This window comes from Eptatretus burgeri, chromosome 17 (assembly GCF_056783735.1).
Source record: "Eptatretus burgeri isolate ZD-2024b chromosome 17, Ebu_testis_v1, whole genome shotgun sequence".
Lineage (NCBI taxonomy): Eukaryota > Metazoa > Chordata > Myxini > Myxiniformes > Myxinidae > Eptatretus > Eptatretus burgeri.
In genome coordinates, this window is record NC_140977.1 from 4,781,480 (window position 1) to 4,806,923 (window position 25,444).

At 46.3% G+C, this 25,444-nt stretch overlaps 1 protein-coding gene and 1 pseudogene across 2 annotated transcripts in view; both read right to left on the reverse strand.

Moving 5' to 3' along the window:
- LOC147009150 (uncharacterized) overlaps positions 1–19,188 on the reverse strand; it is a 50,847-nt gene extending 31,659 nt beyond the window's left edge. For both annotated transcript variants that reach the window (XM_085862785.1, XM_085862784.1), the window contains exons 1-3: positions 18,628–19,188; positions 5,941–6,003; positions 4,329–4,391 (exon numbers count right to left, since the gene is read on the reverse strand). In XM_085862785.1, coding sequence (XP_085718911.1) covers positions 4,329–4,391; positions 5,941–6,003; positions 18,628–18,778 — 277 coding nt within the window. In that variant the 5' untranslated portion in view covers positions 18,779–19,188. The remainder of the gene's footprint in view (positions 1–4,328; positions 4,392–5,940; positions 6,004–18,627) is intronic.
- On the reverse strand, positions 13,022–13,162 carry LOC147009151 (signal recognition particle RNA; annotated as a pseudogene).
- Positions 19,189–25,444: the final 6,256 nt, after the last annotated feature.

The window sequence follows — 25,444 nt, forward strand, 5'->3', positions numbered from 1 at the left end:
TCATGGCACAGATTTATCCCTTCTCGTCTTCAGTTGTCCTATCCTTCCTCCTTCCCGTGGATCACTGAAGCTTGTGGTGAGGCAGTTGTCCTGAAACAACTTGCCTTTGCCTCATGGAAAGCAAACCCAACTGAGGGTAATCTCAGTTCCTTCCATCAAGCTCGGAACAAGTGTGTGTCTACCCTCAGGAAAGCCAGAAAACAACATCTTTCTCATCTCAAGTCTGAACTCTCAAACCTCTCCCTCCTACAAATCCTGGTGGCATCTAATCAAACCTGTTTCTGGTGTATGTTTCCCCTCCATCCCCTCCCTTTCCTCAAATGGCCGCACAGCTGACACGGCACGTGAAAAGGCTGAACGCCGAAACTTGGTATTTGCATCGAAATTTTGTGTCTGAAACCCATCGCTTTCTGTACCCACCTCACCCAGTCGCACCCAACTATCCCTGGACTCTGTGTCCTTTTCTTCTGACAAAGTGGAGAGCTTGCGGTCAAACCTCGACTCATAGTCTCCAACCGGACCAGACGGCACCAGCCCACGTGTCCTAAAAACCTGCTCTGCTGCTCTTGCTCACCCTCTCTCTGTTCTATTCACCCTCTCATTTACTCAAGGTTATTTGCCATCCACTTGGAAATCAGCAAACATTACTGTTCCACAATAAAAGATGCAAAAACAGATCCCTGCAACAATAAACCAATCAGCCTTCACCCAATCATCAGCAAGGTTATGGAATCCATCATCGCTTCAGACATTAAGGCGCTGTCACACCTTGACGATTTAACCAGCGTATGCCGACTTATGAAAAAATTGTCTAAAACGCTGGCACACGTCGAATACGTTATGGGTAAGTTTTGTATACATTAAGAGCACGCTGAAAAGCACTGCCATACATCGTAATACGCTGGCTTTCATCGTTGTACTTTGCGGTTGTCCTCAAATTTTTGCATGCTTGAAATTTTACGATGTATGCCAGCGTATGACTCACACGTTCCGCTGCGCTGGCCATAAGTTGTAGGCACGTTATGCGATCGTTGACACACGTCGACACATGTTACTTGTAAGTTACTCATAAGTCGAAACACGTCGAGGTAATGATTAGCGTTCCCGAAGCATTTATAACCTACGAGTAACGTGTTGTAGGCACGGTACACGATCGTTGACACACGTCGAGGCACGTTATGCGATCATTGACACACGACGAGGCACGTTACTTGTAAGTTACTCATAAGTCGAAACACGTCGAGGTAATGCTTAGCGTACCCAAAACTTATTTCTAACCTATGAGTAATGTGCTTTGAACCTATGTGTAACATACCTCCAACGCATATTGACGTATATAGACGTATTTGTTTGACGATTTGTTTGACGACCACAGAACTTACTGAACATGTTTCTAATTTACAGCTTCCATATAATGATGTATTGGCTAGCGTTTAAAAAAAAAAATAAAAATAAAAAAAAACTAACTTCCGATATTTCGTCACGTGCCGTTACGTCACGTCCGATTGCCTCTTCAGTTTGCTCATGTCTTGTTCTTAGTTCCTCCTCTGTGAATATTTTCTATTTGAGGATATTGTCACGTCGACGTCGAAACTTAAAAGCAAATGTCCGAATATGTTTTAAAATTTGTGATAGACGAAAAAAAAAAAAATAATAATAATAATAATAATAATAATAATAAAAAAACAACAACAACAACAACAACAACAACTTCAGATATTTCGTCACGTGACTTCACTATGCCAAGGAGAAAAAAAAATGTGTCTTGACGGAAAAAATAAGTTTCGGGTATGCTAAACATTACCTCGACGTGTTTCAACTTATGAGTAACTTACAAGTAACGTGTGTCGACGTGTGTCAACAATCGCATAACGTGCCTACAACTTATTCCCAGCGTAGAGGAACATGTGAGCCATACGGCGAGTACGTCGTAAAATTTTCAGCATGCTTGAAATTTCACGACGTACAAGACGTACCACGAAATATGACAGCATACTTCATCGTTTTTCAGCGTGCTCTTAACGTATACACAACTTACCCATAACATCTTCGACGTGTGCCAGCTTGGTTCGGCAAATTTTTCATAGGTCGGCATACGCTGGATAAATCATCAAGGTGTTACTGTGATGTTGACACGTTCAATTTTCAGGCGGTTATGATATAAATCGGCATGCGGCAGGTTTTTAACAGGCTATGCCACGAGTTCGTCGGCGATACGTGCAGCGCGCTATGTCTTAAGTTAAACTATCGTTGGGCATAGGTTGTGAACGCCGACAACAGGCTAAGCATTCGTTGGTATAAGTTATCTATAAGACAACGAAACGTTCTGTGCCCGTTACTAATATGTTATGCATACGACCAACACGTTATGAATACGACCAAAACTTAAAAAAAAAAATCAAATTTCAGCGTACGACAACGTTTTACATACATTTTTATACGTTGCCATTGCTGGCTAAATCATCAAAGTGTGACAGCGCCTTTAAATCCTTCCTCTTCTCCAATGACTTCATTTCCGATCATCAATTTGGTTTCAGACCAGGTCGCTCTACCCTGGTTAGCCTGCTTTTTCTCTCCCAACAATGGATGGAGGTACTCAATGCCGGACATGAAATCAGAGCCGTATCCCTAGACATATCGTGTGCTTTTGACACAGTCTGGCACCCTGCCCTGCTCACCAAACTCTCTTCCTATGGTATCCAAGGCCTTCTCCACTCATGGCTCACAGACTTCCTCTCCTGTCGTAGTCAATGTGTGGCCCTAAATGGATTTCTTTCATCTCCTCTTCCTGTCCAGGCTGGAGTTCCTCAAGGCAGTGTTCTGGGCCCTGTTCTTTTCCTGGTTTTCATCAATGATCTCTCCGACTCTGGAAAATCCTCTTTATCTCTTGATGATGACTCCACCCTCCGCCGTACCATCTTTCATCCCTCAGATCGGCAAGCAGCAGCCTCTTCACTCTCTGCAAATCTGGATAAAATCACAAGCTGGTTCAACATGTGGAACATGTCTTTCAACCCTGACAAATCTCACACTCTCACTCTGTCTCTCCGAAAACACCGTCTGGAAGCCCCCCCCCACCCCCCTCATCTACTTTCTTTGGGTCTCTCACTCTCTCATCGCAGGCAGGTCAGTGGTCTTTCTGTATTCTGCCGTCTCCTCTCCAGTCTCTCCACCCCCCCACTCTGTCTGCAATATGCCCCCCCCCCATATTTCCGCAGGGCGCCCAAGGTCCGCCAGCAACCCCCTTCTGGTAAAACTACCAAAATAAAGAATCACTGCTCACCTTCACTCCTTCATTCCTCTTTTTTCCCAACTTTGGAATAGACTCCCACACTCTCTTCAATCCCACTCTTACTTCCAGGTCTTCAAAACAGCTGTTCACCACCATCTCTTATCTTCCCCCATCCAAAACCACGATCTTTTCTACCCTCGCTAATTCACCTCAAACCCACCTCCTTCAAATTCCCCGCTTTCCTTCCTGAAAGTTCCTGTCGTGCAAGGACCTGGAAGTCATTGTAGTGTCCATCTTGTTTACCCTGTGTACCCTGTCCCATCCCTCTCCCTTCCACAGATTACCTAATCTCTCTGTTCCCCACTGTTTTGTCCTTCCCTCTCCCACCCCACTTATCTCCTGCTCCCCTTGTTGTACGTTCTGACCCCGTGGTTGTATGTTCTGACCTCTGATTCCCTCGTTTAACAGACCCTTTGGTAACAGTGATTTCATCCTTTGACAAAAGGGTGTGTTTGCACGTTATGTTTAACTTATTTGGATGAAGACTTCACTGGACTTGTGTTCTGAACAAGTTTGTGGCTGTTAAGAAATAGCAACTCCAGCCATTTCCCAAGAGGGAAACAAAAAAGAAGAAGCACATCACACCTCAAGTGCGTTGGAAAACCCGATTACATAGAAGTTGAAAGTTGGACCACTTACCTCTCACGGGACAATGCACAAGTTCAGGATCAAGCATCAGCCTCCCATCGAAATCCGTAACAACAAAGTCATCCTGTTGTATCATGATGTTACCTCCATTAATGGGAATGCAAGTTGATAACCAAAAGATTATTTCATAAACGTCGATGCGTGAATGTTTCCCAAGTATATCTCAACAAATATTGTGACGTTTCAATGTGTTGAACAAATTTGCTTCATTATCGAGCAGGGTATTCAAGTTGTTTCACATCCTAAAGGCAAGTCTGACAACGAGAGAGAGAGAGACAGAGAGACAGAGAGACAGAGAGAGAGACAGAGAGACAGAGAGAGCTCACAAACAATGTACACTCATCAATGTCTGTCAATGGAACAAGCAGAATGTTGTTTTGGTTCAGACCTTCATCTTGAAAGGATGATTCATCTACGAACTCAGACTTCACCTTCACTTCCACAAAAAAACCTGAAACAAAAATATCTCATTAAAACGAAACAATGGAATGACAGAATCAAAAAACCTTTCATATTTATATCAAGAAAAACCTTAAAACCAAGAAGGGCACTCGGTGGAGTGCATACCTCCGCCTGGATTTGGATCCAGATCTTCATCAAAATTGAATCAATTCGGCCTTGTCACACACCCAACCTATCCACAAGTTTCGTCCAAATCTGTCAACTTTTTGAGATATTGTGCTATACGTAAATCGTTTTTGGCCCCATCTCTCAAGGGTGAAAGATCTACTATCTACTATAATGGATTGTGTGTGCGTGTGTGCGTGCGTGTGTGCGTGTGTGCGTGTGTGCGTGTGTCATGTTTTTGCGGAGTTCTGTGGATGCGGAGAGTTTTTGCGAATGTCAACATCTCTGACCTTGATTTCGCAGATGATGCAGTCATCTTTGCGGAGACTCTTGATATCCTTATGGGGGCCCTTGAGGCGCTGAATGAGGAATTGGAGCCGCTGGGATTACGGGTTTCCTGGGTCAAAACTAAGACTTTCAATGACATCTTGGATGCTGCTATCTTGTCTGTACCTGTTTGTGGTGAGGATGTTGAAATCACAGAGAAATTCACTTACCTTGGCAGTTGCATTCAGCTCTCCACACATTGTGAGTCAGAGGTCAATAGATGGCTGGGTCAGACCTGGGGAGTCATGCATTCACTGGATAATGGGGTGTGATGCCATCGGTACCTAAGAGGACGGAAGTCTGAGTCTTAAAGTCCTTCGTGCTTCCAGTCTTGCTCTACGGATGTGATACTTGGACTCTGACCATAGATGAGACGGAGACTTCACTACTTCAGAAACAGGTCTCTTCAGAGAATCATTGGCTATCGCTGGTCAGACTGTGTCCAACGAGCGTTTGCTGAAAGAGACTCAGATGAGATTTGTTACCTGTATAACCCGTGAGCATGAGCTACGGCTGTATGGACATGTGGCTCGTTTTCCTGACGCTGATCCTGCTCACCAGATTCTCTCAGCAAGGAAGTCTCATGAGTGGAGGAGGCCAAAGGGCCGACCACATGCCTCGAGAAAATGGGGATGGGCCAGGCATCTGCCTTGGGGGTGACCAGATGCAGGCCCCTGGAGTACCGGTAGAAAGTGGACATGGTGACATGTTGCTCCAGTGCATGCTTCCATACCTGACCTGACCTGACACATCTAACCTACCCACCATATTTCATCCAGATATATCTACAACTTTTTGAGATATCCTGCACACAAACAAACAAACAGACAGAGGTGAAAATGTAACTTCTGTTGACCTTAGGTGGGCAGAGGTAATAAAGGAGAAATTGTATAAAAGTCGAGAGGAGTTCATTTGAGCACAAACCCACATCCCGCAGTGCTGGATGTTACTTTTAAGAGTTTCATTTTCAGTATTGTGTTGATGACATTTGTACCATGGGAGGAATAACAAGTACCAGATCTACTGTGGTAAAGTTTACTCTAAATTGCAAGATCATGAGCAAAACAACAAAACTACACCATCAACACTGTGTTTGTGGTTCAAACCTTCATCTTGAGGGAATGAATCATCCACAAACTCTGACTTCACCTTCACTTTCACAATAAAATCTGAAACAAAAACAATGCATTTATAAATGAAACGTTGAAAGACTTAAATTTTAAAAAGTTTTGAAAAACCTTCATCACAACATATTGTTACGGCTGTGGAAATTCGCAAACCACCATTCAGGGCCCGTAGGTGAGACAACTCTAAGTACATGTGTAGTTAGCCCCAAATCCGTTGTATCGAGGGAATTTATGTGATTCATTCGGGCTGCTACGCTTTGAGATAGCCGTTTTTCTGTTCTATCTTGATTTTGAACCAACCACGTCTCAACCGCCATCACACAATAACCACCTTAACCACCACGCTAGCCATCGTCACCAACTACAACCACGCTCCAACCCTCAGACGACAAAACAACGCCAACAGCCATGACCTTTACCTTCACAACTCAATCCCGCAAACATCGCATCACCGTCATTCCCAAACGGCACCATAACCATCAAACCACCACCGATAAACCCTCCACCTCCCTCACCTCTCTCCTTCTATGGCCATTCCCGCACCACCTGTGAACACTGAGCGCCGGGCTGTCTTGGGCTCGTTCAGCGATACGCACCGAGTCGCGAGCGCAAATAGCGGCCTTTCTGAGGGAGAATTCGGATCAAGAACGCGACACGCCCACTTCTGATCCGTCCAATTAGCAAGCGCGGAGCGGCTTGGCCCCGCCTCCAGGCGTGTCTGTGTGAAATCGATATATGCAAATTCTAGGATCAGGGGAGGTTCACGCCCACTTTCCCTCTGTCCAATTGGCGAGCGTGGCTCCGCCCCCGAGGTCATCCTGATCCGGATATTTGCATATTGTTTTCTCCTGCCGGCCTATAAAACGGCGAGGCAAGGCGAATCGTGGCAGAATGTGGCAGTAGCAGTGTGTGTCGGCAGGGCAGAGTGTGGCAGTAGCAGTGTGTGTCGGCAGGGCAGAGTGAGTCGAGTCATCGGTGTGGCAGAGAGTGGAGTCGGGTGGCGAAGTCATCGGTGTGGCATCGAGTTGGGTTCTGCAGTCGGCTGAGGAGAGTTGCGGGAAGAGGCAAAGGAGCTTGGGTCCGAGGCGAGAAGGATGGCGGTCGGCGACGAGGTCGCGGTGTGAGATCGCTCGTCGCGGGACCCAAGCCAGCCAGCCATTCTCCTCCCCCAGGGCATTAACAATTCCCCTTTTCCCCCGCGCTGAGATTGTGCAAAAAGGGGGCCCCGTTCCCACCCCACTCCAAACGTCGTGCCAACGAAACCCGCCAAGGAGCACGGAGTCGGGGCACAGCCACGCGGCCACATCTGCGGCTCGTCCGCCAACGCGTAGGACCCCCCCCCACCCCCCGGTCTCGCGGACCTGGCCGCTCATCCAGGTCACGCGCACATATTGGCCTCCAGGCCTGTCTGCCCGCTTGTCTATGAGGGTGGCTTCTTTCCTTTGCTTTTGAGTAAGTGTGTGTTGGCGCCGTCTGTAAAGTAGAACTGTATAAGTGTTGCCGTGTGTACGTATTCGGTAGTAACTCTGCGCCATTGTTTCTTTTGTTTTAACTGCTACATGTGCATTTTGACTGTTTGGCTGTATACGTGTGCTTTCCATGTGTTGTGTAATAAATGTGCATTGTGTGAACTGTTTTCCTGTTTCGCTTTGTCTTTTCTTTATTGACCCTCCATCCTGCTTCACGTAAAGGGTTCGTAGTGGGCTTAATACGCCCAGTAATTAATCTGAACCGTCCAGGTCGGCGATAACACCGCTCGGTTATCCCGATAGCACGGAACGGGCCGCCCAAGCGGCCCGTGTCCGGAGTCGGCCTGTGGCGTGGTGCGATCGCCTGGTCGATCATTCACGCAGGTACTTAGGTAGATCGAATTTGGCGAGCGACCCTGTCCTGCGCGGGTGGGCAATTGGCACGATCGTGGTGAGGTTAAACCCCCACCCGTGACTAGCTCCCGGCGTTGGTCCGAGAGGGTCACGACTGAATTGTCCTTCCGGTGGGCGACATGCCGCGATCCGAGTTACGTGGCCGTCCGCACGCCGGCGGGCGCGAATTCGCAACACTGGTGTCAGGTCATGGGACACGAACCCATCCCCCTCCTCACAACACTGGTGTCCGGGAGTGGGATTCGAATCCCTCCCGCCTCCAAGCTAAATTCACGGGGAATCGGTCCAGGGGTGAGAGGAGCGATCCCCGATTCCCTCCAAATTACGAGCAATTAAAATTAACCCCTTACGAGAAATAAGATGGAGTGTCAAGGCGAGCGGGAGCCGGGGTATTAGAAATGGATTTAGAATGTGTAGAATCCATGGCCCAGGATGGAATCACCGTGCAGGAAATGCTTGTTGTGCAGGACGAACTCCCCCAACCAAACCCAGAGCCCAAAATGGGCGCGGCAGAGGCGCGGTGTATGACACCCCCCCGCCCACCCCGCCTCCGTCAAAGTCCTCCCCCAGTCCCCGGCGGATCCACGCCTGAGGGCGAAGCGATTGCCGCAGACCCACTTAACGTGGGCCAGGTCAACATGATTTTGCAGGCAATTAGCGGAATGATGCAACAAATGAACGAAAAAAATGGATGGAAATACGCAACAAATGAACGAAAAAATGGATGGAATACGCACCAAATGAACGAAATAAAAACAAATGTGTGCATGATGATAATCAAATGAATGCGAATTTACAACAGGTGAAGAACGGAATGAAGGAAGAAATGAGAGAAATGCGGGGTGAGATGCAGCAAATGGGCCGAAGCCTGCAGGCGGGCATGAAGGCAATACAGGGGAGTGCGTAATGGCGACGCCACGTGTGGGAACGAACGAGCTCGGGGGGAGTGCAACGGCTGTCAGGCCCGCGGTGAAGGCGGGAACAAAAAAAAATTTGGGGGACGTGTTGGGCGAGAAGTATGAAGGTGACGGAAAAAGTGACGGTGACCGAGAGGGAAGAATTAAATGGGGTGACCGAAACGTGTGAGACGAGACACGAGGTGACGACAAAGGAAATAAAAATAGTGGAGACAAGGGAGATAAGGGAAGAGACGGAAATAACAGAGACACAGGAGGTAGAAACGGTAAAGGAGAGATTACACGATGAAGACGGGGTTAGTGACGAGCACACACACACACACAGAGTTAGTGGAGGACGATGAGGGGGAGCTGGCGGACTGGTTAGAGACCCGGTGCGAGCAGCTGGATGGCCTCCTCCAGGAACGAGGGGAGGGAGTATGCCCCCTTGAGGCGACTCACGAGCAGGTGGGTTCGGTCGTGCTTTGTGGGGTCAAGGGGAGGAGTGCTGCGAACGGGTGCACACGAAGCTTGGGGGGTATAGAGGCCCCGGAACCCCTTGTGGGGACACGAATCCCCAGTGTGGTTGTCCCAGTGTGTGTGGTGCGAGGTATGAGTGCGCCCCCGTGTGTGGAAGCGACCGCGTGTGTGAGTGGTGTGGTGGCAAGTGTGCCGAAGTGCGTGCCTCCCAGCACGCCGTGTGTGGATGAGGAAGCGTGTTTGGAAGGGGCCACGGGTGCGGGTGAACGGCCGTGTGTGGATGAGGAACCGTGTTTGGAAGGGGCCACGGGTGCGGGTGAACGGCCGTGTGTGAATGGAACCACGTTTGCAAGGGAAATGGCACGAGTGAGTGAGCGGCCGAGTGTGAGGGAGACCGTGTGTGTGAGAGAGCGGTATGTGAGGGAGATGTCGGTCGACATGCGTGAGCATGCAGCCGCGTCTCCCAGTGTGAATGTGAGTTTGATGGAATGGAGAGTGAGCGTCGTAACAGGCAGGTGTGCGTGTGTCCAATGGCGACGGAGACGGCGACAGAGAGACAAAAGCCGGGTAGCAGCCGTAGTTTCAATGGGCACCGCGCCGGGTTCACCCAGCAGCGAGCGCGCGGTCCGTGCTGTGCAACGCACGAGGCCGCCACGTGCTAGTTTGCGCGAGTGAAGCCCGGTCCGGAAACGCCAGCGGTGGATGTTGCCGATCCCGCGGACGGACAAAGTTTAGGCAGGATTTCGGATTTGGACCGGACGGATTCTCCACGCGGGCGTGTGTGTTAAGCTCCAACGGGCAGAGCACATGTGTTCGCGTGGGGAACCCCTCGAGACGTGGGGCTTGTGTTTTTTTTTTAATGCGCCGGGTGACGTCATGGCTGCGTGTATGGTTGGAATCCGGCAGGAGGGTGAATCCCTGAATGGGCAATTGGCACGATCGTGGTGAGGTTAAACCCTCACCCGTGACTAGGTCCCAGCATTGGTCCGAGAGGGTCACGACTGAATTGTCCGTCCGGTGGGCGACGTGCCGTGATCCGAGTTACGTGGCCGTCCGCACGCCGGCGGGCGCGAATTCGCAACAATATCATCAACAACAAGCTCAAATGAGCGAAGATCCTCGTCCTCTTAATGATAACGTCATAAAAACGAATATGACGTCATTGTGATGTTTCAGGTTTGCGATAAATTATCTGTGCTAATGCCCGGCTTGATTCCCGCAAACAAAATTCAAACAGCTTGCCTAGTTTCGGAGATAATGGTATAGGCGATTTACATTAGCGGCGATATTATGACATCAACTTTTTTTCTCGGAAGAATTTCTAAAATCGGAGATGATTTCTGCCTGCTCGTGGGCTTTCTGCATATACATGGCAAGTTTCACGAAGATCCGATGAAAACTCTGGGTTGTGAAACAAAAAATGTCAAAAAATAGGAATGACGTCATAAAAATTGATATGACGTCATAGTGATGTATCATATGTGCGGTAATTCATCTCTGCTAATGCCCTGTTCGATTCCCGCAAACAGAATTCAAAAAGCTTGCCTAGTTTCGGAGATAATGTTTTAGGCGATTTCCATTAGCGGAGATATTTTGACGTCATAACTATTTTTTCTAGGAGGAATTTTCAAAATCGGAGATGGTTACTGTCTGCCGCAGGGTATTTCTACATATATATAAATATATATATATATATATATATATATATATATATATATATATATATATGCCAAGTTTCAGGAAGTTTTGATGAAAACTGTAGGCTGTGAAACAAAAAAGTCCACAAGAAGAAGATGAAGACCAACAACGTGAGTAAGACTTAGAGATCCTCCACGAGAATTTAAAAAAAAAACAACCGAAGAAATAGAGAAGTGAAGAGAAAGAAAATCAATCGAAGACTTTTTGAGAAAAATGTAAAACCTGCTTGTTGAAAAGGGAAGGATATAACTGTTAGGAAATACATGACAAATTAAAGGATTCTTGAGCTGGACAGTGAAGGGAAGGAAACAAGCATCATATACGGCCCACCCTTGAGTTACCATTGCCACACAATAATCATATGACGTCATGGCTTACCGAGTATTTTGTGGTGTAGCTAATGGCAGAGGTATACAAGCAAACAGTTCTTCGAAACAGAAACCGAAGTAATATCTATAGAAAAGGAGAAGAGATCCAACACGACAGTGCAATTCAAGCAAGTTGAGTTTTGAGGTGACATTAGGATTGTTTACAAGCCAGATTGCTTTAGACTTAACTTTGTGAAGTCAATATGTGTACCTTCAACCTCCCCAGATGTGAGAGCAGTACTCTACACAAGAATAAATCAGTCATTTATATAATCATCTGAGGCTCCATTAACACGATATTCCTCAGCGCCGGGATCCTTTGTCCCAGAAAATGCCCTAACGGTTCACATCTTCCACTGCAGTGTGTTCAATTATTCTACAACTTTTACCGTTCCCCAAGGTCGCCAAAATAAGCTGAAACTGACGGCACACACATAGAAGGCAGATTGCTCGTAAACATTTTCTTAACTTTTAAAGGGTTTACTTTTAGCTTATCTGGACATTAGTCCGGTGAGGTTATGCGATCGAGCAGTGTCCGTAGGTGAGTGAATGAGTCAGTCAGTCTGTAAACACTTCAGTCATTATCGCTTGAACCCGAGATACAATTTTGATGAAACTTGGCCACAAACTTTATATTCGATGCCGAACGAAGGTGCATTGACCACATCAAAATCTGTGCTTATTAAGGGGGTCTATGGGGGGGGAGGGGTTGACCCCCCAAAATAGGTATTTGCACTTCTCCGAAACTTTTCAAACAATTTTGACGAAACTTGACCACAACCTTCACAACCTTAATCACCCATGATGTGCCAAAGTGTATCAACCACATCAAAATCTGCACTCATTAAAGGGGTCTACAGGAGGGGGGGGGGTCAAAATAGGTATTTGCTCACTTCTCCGAAACTACACACACAATTTCGATGAAATGACCACAACCTTCATCACCTGTGATGTACCAAAGTTTGTTGACGGTATTAAAAAAAAAAAGTCCAGGGAGTCTGCAGGGGGTTTGAGTGATTGTTGCTCCTGATCCAGGTGAGCTTCAGAACATGTCCCATTTTTTAATGAATATAGTGGAAAAGGAGGATGAGATGAGCAGTTAAGAACAAACCAAGCGAATCAAAAGACAAACAGTGAAATAAGAAGTAAATGAAACCGAACCCACACTCGGCATGACAGATCACACTTGTACAAACATTAAAATTGCAGGTGAAGTAAACCAGTTACAAAGTAAGCCAACAATGATCAGCCCTTCTCGACTTGCACCCTGAAACAGCCCTCCATTCTCTCCTCCATCTGAGAAGTTGCTTCTGCGCACTTCTTCTTCAAACTCGAGCCCACCTGCACGCGGGTAGCTCTCGTGTGTCCCCTCTTCAGGCCCTTCTTCCCAATGTCGATCCTCCTTATTTCTTCACACTGGTAGCTCTCTCAAGCCGCTCCTTGTTTTCCTTCTTGTCTGACTTCTCTTCCAAATGCTCCTTCTCTGACAATCTGGGCCCATAGAGAAACCCAATAAAAGTAAAAGCTAATCTCTGCTTCTGTGCATTACACCACCATGGCTGGCACACACTGGCCAGACAGATCTTCCTCTTCTTCTTCTTCTTCTTCTTTCGGCTGCTCCCGTTAGGGGTCGCCACAGCAGATCATCCGTTATGATCCGCATACTGATTTGGCATAGGTTTTACGCCGGATGCCCTTCCTGACGCAACCCTGGTCACCTCTTACGACACAGGGATAAGGATTGGGTTTCGCCATGATTCCGGGCTGCTCTACACCCTCTCATAGAGTGGCCCAGCACAGAGCTCCCGTCTTCAAGCGATCCTCCAACCCAAGCCTCCGAGTAGCCGGATTACAGGCGCACGCCACTACGCCCGGTTACTGGCCAGACAGATCATGACGGCCTTTTCAGAGCGTGTGACACGTTTCGTGATGGGAGTTACTCACCCAGCCCCACCCGCAAACAAGAGGTGTTTTATTCATACAATATTACCCTGACTATGATCCATCCATCCATTGGGACCATACTCTGTAAAGTGTCGGTGCTGCCGAAGCAGTCTACTGGGCTATTGGGCACAATCCTGGATGTGTCGCCACTCCGACGAAGATGGCTATAATCTATGGCTGACTATGATCCTGTCTATAAAGTGTACACGCTGTCTCCTTGGCGTCATGCATAACAGAACGACTTACTCTGACAGGTCCTTGTTACATGGCAATCTAACATACTTGAAACACAAAGACTGTATTACACTTAACAGTCTAGCTATGGATCCAACCTTTAGATATAATAAGTATAGCTTGACCCTCCCTCGATGTGAGGGCAGTACTCTTGACAAGGATGAATCAATCATTCACATAATCATAGCAACTGTTCTTCGACAAGCGAACAGGGCTCCCAATTTTTTTTTGTCTTGCTAGACTTGTGTATATCCGTGTGTTTTGCTAAACGTGTGCACGGTCTGCTCGTTGATCGTGCACACGTTAAAATCTACGAAGTCAATAACTTCCCCACCCCAATTCCCCTCACCTCTTCCCACTCCCTCCGCCACCCTCCCCCCCCCTTCCAAAAAAAAACAAGTGAAATCCTTCAATACAGCACGTGTGGTGAAGCAAATGAGTACACTAATGTTAAAATATGCAATTTATGCTTTTTCAGTTGAAAAACAGTTAAAAAGCGTACTTAATATTTGAAATGTAAAAATCTTGTTATTATTGTGATAAGCAACTTTATATATGAGAAGGAATGAAATCATTCGATACAGCGTGGCAGGGAGCCACAAAAGAATGATAGCATAAGAAAAACTTATCTTTCAGCGTTCGACGATTGGCGCGAAATGCGATGGTGGGCGGAATTGACGTCTTTAGTTCGTTCGTACATGAGAGGGGCGTGTTTCTTCGTTTTTTTTCCGTCAAGCAATAAATTAAATGGTTTTCACATATATAACACATTAGTTTCACAAATTTCCATTGAAATACTCGGGTATTTCCGTCAATTGTCGCCATTTCCGTCGAGGTTACGCACTGCATCTACCGGACGGCCGTCATTGGCTGTCTTGAGGCACGTGGGGGGGGGGGGCGGGGGGACACCGGAGACGTGGTAGACGCCGGGGACATTTCAAACTCGGTGCAATTGTATACAGCGCACGCGCTGTAATTAAAGAGCAGCAGACATAAATGAAAGAGTGCTTATGCAAAAACAAATGTTTTATTTACGTCCGTGCCATAAAAAATGACATTTAACTTTAGTTGTTTTTAAGTAATAACGTTAATTTTCACTCAACAGACACAAAAAAATTCCATTTAATCCAATGGAAGTTAAAGATTTCTTCATGAGCAATTTTGTCACATATCACATTAAACAACAATAACAACATTAACAACAACAACAACAACAACAACAACAACAACAACAGTTTTGATGGTGGAAATAAATGTAGTAATTACGTTCCATTTATTTTGCAGCTTTAACTGATGAAATAATACGTAATGAGAAAGAGTAAAGACGTTTACATAAAAAAAAAATTATAAAATGACGTATTTTATGGGACGGTTGTTTATTTCATATTTCCTTTCGTCTCGATTTAAAAGGCATGGATTTTCGTTTCAAGTCAAAGTAACTCAATAGCAACGGCTCAAGAATGCAGCCACCAATACATATCTGTCGATGGGAAAAGTGCCTACAAAAAACATGGCTGCAATAAAAATATATTTGCAGGTCTCGCCTCTCTTCACCCCACCTAACACCATAGGGAACTGATCTGATGGGCTGGTGGCATAAAGCACACCCTGAATAGAGCAGACGGATGGGTGGAGACTGCATTTAGAGGTCGGCTCTTTTTATAGCACACATTAACAATGGAACGTTTACAAGTTTACAGATTTTTTCTGAACGTTTATAATTTTCTGTGTACACATATACAGTCCCAGGCTTTTAAAAACAGATAGGCAAGACATGTGGATTCTTGGACTTAGTGGGGTGCCACCAAAACTGATCAATCTGATGTCTGAACGATACTATGGTACTGAGAGTGCTGTGAGATGTGGTGGTACCATCTCTCACTTATTTCCATTTGTTACTGGAGTTCATCAGGGGTGTGTACTGGCCCCCACACTTTTCAGCACTTGTATGGACTGGATTCTGGGGAGGATGTCGGAGAGATCAAGCTGTGGTGCATCATTTGGGAACGTCAAGATCTCTGACTTTGATTTCGCAGATGATGCGGTCATCTTTGCAGAGACTTTAGATATCCTTTTGGGGGCTCTCGAGGTGCTGAATGAGGAGTCGGAGCCGCTGGGATGACGGGTTTCCTGGGTCAAAACTAAGATCCAGGTTTTCAATGACATCTTGGATGCTGCTATCTTGTCTGTACCCATTTGTGGTGAGGATGTTGAGGTTACGGAGAGATTCACTGACCTTGGCAGCGATATTTATGTCTCAGCATGTTGTGAGCCAGAGGTCAACAGACGTCTGGGTCAGGCCTGGGGAGTCATGGATTCACTGGACCATGAGGTGTGACGCTGCTCTCAGGCGCATGTTCTTCTCCGACACAACATGAGTGGTCGCAAAAGGTGAGCCGCATGGACCCCTCCCACAGTTTGGTCTACTTTTATTGGGCATGTGACGTTCCTGATCCGAATCACTCTCCTGTCACAGCATGCTGGAGATTGGTCGGTTCAACAAGTTCGGGGTGAGAGAGATGGTGGGCAAAAAACGGCAACAGGATATCACTCGGCTGGTTCAAAAAGGTTCAAGAAGGAATGAATGAGAAAGAGAATAAATGGATATTTAGTGAAAAGAAACACGACAGATGGGGAAAAGAGCATCGATCGAATACATTTGCAACACACATTTATCATTATGTAAAACAATACAGTTAACTCAACAAATATTTTGAAACAACTGCAGTTATACATTATACTAAAGATGCATTATTTAACCCCTCGGAGCCAGAATCACAACATCGTGTGATGTCCTAAACCCTTACGTGCTCAAGCTCTCCCACGAGCCTCGACTTTGCACACAAAACAAGACACGTCGTGAGAGAAAACAAACTCGTAAGAGACTTTCTGGAGGGAAGATTTCAATGAAAAAGAATAAGAGGAAGGAAGAGAAGATCAATGATGGAGATGGATAACGTGGAAATTAAAGGGAACTCAAAAGACTTTCACCTCGGTATTACACAGTAATCTGTGCCCTTTCACCTCGGTATTACACAGTAATCTGTGCCCTTTCACCTCGGTATTACACAGTAATCTCTGCACCCATTTTCCTCAGTATTACACGGTAATCTCTGTACCCTTTTACCTCAGTATTACACGGTAATATCTGTACCCATGTTCCTCAGTATTACACGGTACTCTCTGTACCCATTTACCTCAGTATTACACAGGACTCTCTGTACCCATTTACCTCAGTATTACACGGTAATCTCTGTACCTTTTAGGTTCAGTATTACACGGTAATCGCTGTACCTTTTAACCTCGGTATTAAACGATAACCTCTGTACCCTTCTACCTCATAATTACACGGTAATCTCTGTACCTCTTAACGTCAGTATTACACAGTAATCTCTGTACCCTTTTAACCTCATAATTACACGGTAATCTATGTACCCTTTAACCTCAGTATTAAACGGTAACCTCTGTACCCTTTAACCTCGGTATTAAACGGTAACCTCTGTACCCTTTAACCTCGGTATTACACAGTAATGTCTTCAGCCTTTTCCCTCGGTATTACACGGTACTCTCTGTACCCTTTTACCTCAGTATTACACGCTAATCTCTGTACCCTTTTACCTCAGTATTACACGGGACTCTCTGTAGCCATTTACCTCAGTATCACACGGTACTCTCTGTACCCATTTACCTCAGTATTACACAGGACTCTCTGTACACATTTACCTCAGTATTACACGGGACTCTCTGTACCCATTTACCTCATAATTACACGGTAATCTCTGTACCTTTTAACCTCGGTATTAAACGATAACCTCTGTACCCTTCTCACTCATAATTACACGGTAATCTCTGTACCTCTTAACCTCAGTAATACACGGTAATCTCTGTACCCTTTTAACCTCATAATTACATGGTAATCTATGTACCCTTTAACCTCGGTATTACACAGTAATCTCTTCAGCCTTTTCCCTCGGTATTACACGTAACGGTACTCTCTGCAACTTTTAACCTCGGTATTACACGGTACTCTGTACCTTTTAACCTCAGTCTTACACGGTAATCTCTTGTACCCTTTTAACCTCATAATTACACGGGACTCTCTGTACCCATTTACCTCAGTATTACACGGTACTCTCTGTACCCTTTTACCTCAGTATTACACGCTAATCTCTGTACCCTTTTACCTCAGTATTACACGGGACTCTCTGTAGCCATTTACCTCAGTATCACACGGTACTCTCTGTACCCATTTACCTCAGTATTACACAGGACTCTCTGTACACATTTACCTCAGTATTACACGGGACTCTCTGTACCCATTTACCTCATAATTACACGGTAATCTCTGTACCTTTTAACCTCGGTATTAAACGATAACCTCTGTACCCTTCTCACTCATAATTACACGGTAATCTCTGTACCTCTTAACCTCAGTAATACACGGTAATCTCTGTACCCTTTTAACCTCATAATTACATGGTAATCTATGTACCCTTTAACCTCGGTATTACACAGTAATCTCTTCAGCCTTTTCCCTCGGTATTACACGTAACGGTACTCTCTGTAACTTTTAACCTCGGTATTACACGGTACTCTGTACCTTTTAACCTCAGTCTTACACGGTAATCTCTTGTACCCTTTTAACCTCATAATTACACGGGACTCTCTGTACCCATTTACCTCAGTATTACACGGTACTCTCTGTACCCTTTTACCTCAGTATTACACGGGACACTCTGTACCCATTTACCTCAGTATTACACGGTACTCTCTGTACCCATTTACCTCAGTATTACACGGGACTCTCTGTACCCTTTTACCTCAGTATTACACGGGACTCTCTGTACCCATTTACCTCAGTATTACACGGTACTCTCTGCACCCATTTACCTCAGTATTACACGGGACTCTCTGTACCCATTTACCTCAGTATTACACGGTAATCTCTGTACCTTTTAACCTCAGTATTACACGGTAATCTCTTGTACCCTTTTAACCTCATAATTACACGGTAACCTCTGTGTCCCTTTACCTCAGTTTCCCCAGCTTAAATCATCATGAGATTCCCCATTTAAATGAATTCCTGAAATAGTGCACAGCACGAACCAACACAGACCCGGCACGGTGATGGGAAGAGCAAGGTGCGGAGAGAACGTCACGTACCATGTTCCGACTCCTTATCCTCAGGTGGACCGACCCTGGCCCCGCGGTGTGTGGGAGAACCTCCCGGAAGGACCGCGTTCCCTCCATCGGAGCCTCTCGTGGTTCTTGGGAGGTTCGATGTGTGATCTTCACTGGAGAGATCTCGGTTCATGGCGAACCGGAGGGGAGGGACTGGAAGGTCGAGTGAAGTAAAGTAAGATACTGAAAGGCAAAGTGTAATCGAGTGAGGTGGTGTATGTTGTTACACGGTGAGACGTGAGTAAAGAACATGAGGTATTCCGATAAAAGCGAACCACGTGCCGCCTACCTTCTACAAACAATCTTATTCACGAATTCACGGCGGCAGATTCTCCACTTTAATCACGTGACTTCGACCATTGGGTGAATGTAAAAATTCATTCTTCAAATGATTGTGGAGTTTGTAGACGGAACCTCCTCCCCCTGGGGTTTGTAGAGGGAACCCTCTCCCCCCTGAGGTTTGTAGAGGGAACCCTCTCCTCCCTGGGGTTTCTGGAGGGAACCCTCTCCTCCCTGGGGTTTGTGGAGGGAACCCTCTCCTCCCTGGGGTTTGTGGAGGGAACCCTCTCCTCCCTGGGGTTTGTAGAGGGAACCCTCTCCTCCCTGGGGTTTCTGGAGGGAACCCTCTCCCCCCTGGGGTTTGTAGAGGGAACCCTCTCCCCCCTGGGGTTTGTAGAGGGAACCCTCTCCTCCCTGGGGTTTGTGGAGGGAACCCTCTCCCCCCTGGGGTTTGTAGAAGGAACCCTCTCCCCCCTGGGGTTTGTGGAGGGAACCCTCTCCCCCCTGAGGTTTGTAGAGGGAACCCTCTCCTCCCTGGGGTTTCTGGAGGGAACCCTCTCCTCCCTGGGGTTTGTGGAGGGAACCCTCTCCTCCCTGGGGTTTGTAGAGGGAACCCTCTCCTCCCTGGGGTTTCTGGAGGGAACCCTCTCCCCCCTGGGGTTTGTAGAGGGAACCCTCTCCCCCCTGGGGTTTGTAGAGGGAACCCTCTCCTCCCTGGGGTTTGTGGAGGGAACCCTCTCCCCCCTGGGGTTTGTAGAAGGAACCCTCTCCCCCCTGGGGTTTGTGGAGGGAACCCTCTCCCCCCTGGGGTTTGTAGAGGGAACCCTCTCCCCCCTGGGGTTTGTGGAGGGAATCCTCTCCTCCCTGGGGTTTGTGGAGGGAATCCTCTTCTTCCTGGGGTTTGTAGAGCGAACCCTCTCCTCCCTGGGGTTTGTAGAGGGAACCCTCTCCCCCCTGGGGTTTGTAGAGGGAACCCTCTCCCCCTGGGGTTTGTAGAGGGAACCCTCTACTCCCTGGGGTTTGGACTCCACCCCTCCCCCTTCTTCGGTTTCATTGTTCCAGGGAAGATTCAAAATGATTAATTTGTGCAGCTAACAGCTCACAGCTAACAGCTCACAGTTAACAGCTCACAGTTAACAGCTCACAGTTAACAGCTCACTGCTAACAGCTCACTGCTAACAGCTCACAGCTCACTGCTAACAGCTAACAGCTCACAGTTAACAGCTCACAGCTCACTGCTAACAGCTACAGTTAACAGCTCACAGTTAACAGCTCACAGCTCACTGCTAACAGTTACCAGCTCACAGTTAACAGCTCACAGCTCACTGCTAACAGCTCACAGTTAACAGCTCACAGCTCACTGCTAACAGCTCACAGTTAACAGCTCACAGTTAACAGCTCACAGCTCACTGCTAACAGTTACCAGCTCACAGTTAACAGCTCACAGCTCACTGCTAACAGCTCACAGTTAACAGCTCACAGTTAACAGCTCACAGCTAACGACAACAGAGGACGGAGTTGGAGCAGCAGGCAGAGACAACCTGATGGTCTATCACATAAGCCCAGCCCTCAACAGCGTGCAGGAAAGGAGTGTTGGAACCACCGGTGTTTCGGTACTGAGGCATGGAGGTGCATCCCTCCTTGCAGTTTCACTGGTCATCCTACATCTTATCAGGGAAATGACAGGGTCCAGTGACGAGTGGAGACGAGTCCAGCTGGCATCCATTCTAACAGTCGCCTGTTCTACCTTGTCGACGGGACAGCAGGTGCACGTTTTTTTTATTGATACAGGAGCAGAGGTCAGGGTAATTCCTCCTTCCAAAGCTGATAAACATCCATTTACAAAGGGACACTTGCAAGCTGTTCACCACTCCAGAACTGCAACCTATGGGGAGCAATCTGTGACACTTGACATCGGTTTACGTCGAACCTGTTGATGGGTTTTTTATCATCGCCGATATCAGAGCTTCCATCGTTGGCGCTGACTTTTTGAGGCATTTGGGGTTTTTTTGGTGGATGTTAAACACCAACGACTTGTAGACACCACGACGAACCTATCGATTTGGGGAATGACATCATCCATTTCCTCCATCAGTCTGACATTCCTGAAACTTGAGGGGGGAAACAAAGTACGAGTCACTTTTGGATCAGTTTCCTGATGTTACTCATCCTGTTTACAAAGAGACTACTGTCAAGCGCGCAGTGACACATCACATTGAGACGTGCAGAACTCCTGTGGCAGCTCGCCCGCGTCGTCTTGCTCCAGATCGTCTCAGCATAGCTCAAGCTGAATTTGACCAAATATTAGAGCTTGGAATCATACAGCCATATGGTAGTAATTGGTCATCTCCATGACACGTGGTACCTATAGAAGACTCCTGGTGACCGGAGGCCTTGTGGACATTACCAAGCATGAAACAGGAATACAGTACCCGATAGGTATCCTGTACCTCATTTTCAAGATTTTGCTGGGGGGTTTTTTTTGGAAGGTCAGGTCAGGTCAAGTATGGGAGCATGCGCCGGAGCAGCGCGTCGCTGCGTCCACTTTCTGCCGGTACTCCAGGGGTCTCCGTCTGGCCATCCCCAGGAAGATGCCTGGCCTATCCCCATCTCCTTGAGATGCCGATAAACCTGCTGCAACCACGAGGCACGTGGTCGGCCCGTTGGCCTCCTCCACTCATGAGACCCCCTCGCTGAGAGAATCTGATGAGCAGGATCAGCGTCAGGAAAACAAGCCACATGACGCTCATGGACTATGCAGGTAACAAATCTCATTTGAGTCTCTCTCAGCAACCGCTCGTTGGACACAAAGTCCGACCAGCGATAGCCAAGGATTCTCCGAAGAGACCTGGTTCCAAAGGAATAAAGTCTCCATCTCAAATCCCTGGTCAGAGTCTAAGTCTCACATCCATAGAGCAAGACTGGAAGCACCAAGGACCTGAAGACTCGGACTTTCGTCCTCCCGCCCAGGTACCGGCAGCGCCACACCCCATTATCCAGTGAATCCATGACTCCCCAGGCCCGACCCAGACGTCTATTGACCTCTGACTCGCAGCCAGCAGAGACATGAATATCACTGCCAAGGTAAGTGAATCTCTCCACGACCTCAACATCTTCACCAGGCAAGAAGGTATTTTTCCAAATTGGACTAAGAGCATACCATCAGATACCTGTGAATCCAGCAGATGTACACAAGACAGCCATCGCCAACATTTTGGCCTTTTTGAATTTGTTCGCATGCCATTTGGACTCCAGAATGTTGCACAGACTTTTCAGAGGTTCATCGATGAAGTGCTGCGTGGCTTACACTTTGCATATGCAAACATTGATGATGTGTTCGTGGCGAGCAATTCGGTGGATGAACACGGTGAACATTGCGTCTCCTTTTTGCATGATTTGCACAGTACAGAGTTGTTATTAGCCCAACAAAGTGTCAGTTTGGTGTAACCGCGCTCACTTTTCTGGGTCACGTGGTCAATGAGAGTGGTATTTCTCCCCTGCCTGAGATGATGAAGCACTGTCCAAATTTTCCCAACTCCTCCCTCACTGTGCAAGCTCTGAGAATTCCTCGGTTTGGTGAATTTCTACCTACGGTTCATACCAAGCTGTGCAGACTTAGTACAGCAGCTCACTGACATTTTGAAAAGCAAGACCAAAAAGAACCAGGCTATCATTCTTGATGAGATGGAGCTTGCAGCATTTCAAAAGGTTAAATTGGCAATGTCCCAAGAGACACTACTCGTACACCCCAAGACTGATGTATTCAGCTATTCACTGATGCTTCAGATGTAGGAGTTGGAGGTGTTTTGCAACAACACAGTGATGGGGAGTGGCAACCTTTGGCTTTCTTCTCCAAGCGACTTCAACCTGCCGAGACAAAGTACAGGTACAGCACCTTTGGTCGTGAACTCCTCATAGTTTATCTGAGTATCAGGCATTTCAAGCATTAAAATTGCTTTTACAGTTCAGTGATCTGTTGATTTTCAAAGAGCAAATGTATAAGATACGTTATGGTGTTGGGATTCGTACCTGTTTTTTTCGTTTTTCTATTGTTTTCAGAATTTAGATTAACATTTGGAAATTACCCATGGAAAAATTCACAACTGAACAAAGAACCAAAATCGTGGAATTTTATTCTAAATTTCATCGATCAATTATTCTCACCCAAAGAGCACGGACACCGAATCATTTCGCGAAATTCAGAAATTTCTTGGCCATCACGTTCTCCTGATTTGACGCCTCCCGATTATTTTCTTTGGGGTTACCTAAAGGAGGGAGTATGCATCAATAAGCCCCAAACAATTCAGCAGCTCAAGGACAACATCTGTGCAGAAATTCGAGGGCTGCAGCCGGAGTTATTGTCCGCTCTAATGGAAAATGCTGTCGAAAGAGCCCGTCTCTGCGAAGCAGAAAATGGAGGACGTCTAAGCTGCATCGTTTTTCATAAACAAAGCAAATTTATCTCTATTTTGTAAATTTACTTTTGGTACAAAAATAATCATAAATTGTTATTAAAAAAACATAAATTTAATTTAATTTATAAGTCCCGAGGTGACTTTTGGGACACCCTGTACAAGCTTATTTAGTGCTTGCCTCATCAAATATTCAGAGAAAAACTTCAAGTTGATGGCAGATGCAATGACGTGAGAATACCAAGGCACAAGAAGGATGAACAATTGGGTGTAATGCTGCGCTTGATGCTGCAAGCAAAAGACATTATTAATGATGGACTGAATGTTCATACTTTCAGGCCTTTGAGGACATGTTTTGCAGCTCGTGGCAGCTGCTGGTGACCAGGCCGTGAAGAAGGTGGCTGAGTTATTGGCGGCACGTTCATCAACCGAGCTAGGGTGCTATTGGAAGGGTTTTCTTCCAGCATCCTTCTCCGAGCACTCACTGCCAATTAATATGAATGAACTTGAATCAAAGAGCTCTTTTCTCCTCTAGGAACTGGGTATGATGAATCATGGGTAAAATTGATTTAAATTGTCCCTTTCAGGGAAAACTGGAAGAAAAACAATTAATTCCATCGTGTGAAATGTATAATATTCTGCCCCAACTATTTTCTGTCATGTTAAGGTGATGATAAAGCTCTTGACTATTGCCAAGCCTTGGTGTACTTTATTAATCATGCTGAAACAAGTTTTTCAGTGTGAGATTGATGCTCTTTGTCCACAAATATACACACTTATTTCCTCTTGTAATTTTTTTTCAAATGCTTTTAGATGCTTGTTGAGGCTTTTAGATGTTTAGATGCTTTTAGATGCTTTTAGATGTTTAGATAAAAACTCTCGTAAAGCATTGTAATTTATTAAACTAGTTTTGTCACCATAAAATGAGTTGTTCACCAAAAGGGATCATGGGGAAAAGGATCTGACTCATAATCGAGGCAAATTAAAGGGTTTTTGCAAAGCATGTTCATCATGTCCTCGAAAGGAGAAAGCACATCCCACACCCTGGCCTTGCTGCCCTAAAGGGTGCGTTTCTTTCATATATGTGTTCAACTGCTTGTTTGTAATCAAACTACCAATGTGTGGGAGATAAATTCCCATGCTCGCACACAAACCATATATGGTGTTCTGCTAATTAAGAGAACTAGTGTGTGCCCATACGTGCGTGGAAAAAAAAAAACTTTCAAACAGCGAGCCAGAAACAACAACCACACAGGCCGTTCCTTCGCTCTCGCGTGCCCATATGTGCGTGGCCGTACGTGCAAAAACAAAAAACTTTCAAACAAACTCACAGGCCATTCCTTCTCTCTCGTAAACGACGACTGGATTGGGGTATTGTGTTTATCTATAAATGCGCATAAGAAATCGAGAAATTATTAGAATACACGAAGTCATCACTATCCGGAAATCCGTACGTTGTGACCCGTAATGGGGAACGCGGCTGAGGATCTCTTCCCCATCGGCCACGCCTACGCAGCAACGTGTCCTGTCATTGGTTTGGTAAATAAATGGCCATAACTTGGGAACCACTTGTCCGATTAATATCAAACCTTGAAAAGGCACATCCTCAGGTCCCCAGCAATATACCTGGCAAGTTTCAATTAGATCGGACCAGCGGTTGTCGAGAAACAGCGGTCACAGACACACAAACACACACACACAGATTGCTGGAATTATAGATAGATGAGGAACATTGAGTGATATGTTGTTTTGCTAAGATTTCACAAAGCCTTGGTGTATGCTTTGTCAGAATATGATGACTACCACTCCCCGTTTTCTTATCTCCTGCTGTTTACTCAGGCAGAAAAATGCCCATAACTATATTTTATATAAACGAGTGTTCTGTCCCACAAAGATAGAGAGATTTCGTACTTTTCTGCTTCAATCTTTCTCCGTACGTATGTAATAAAAAAAGGTTTTCAACTCAGAGTATTGGTGATTGCTTGATCGGGTTGAGTTTTCTCCACAACAGCTGGCTCTGTCATGGGACAAGATGCTGTCTGGAAACAGCAGCGTCTTCCTTTACCATCAAAGCTCTGCATTTACAGAACATGTTTCCTACCTGTTCT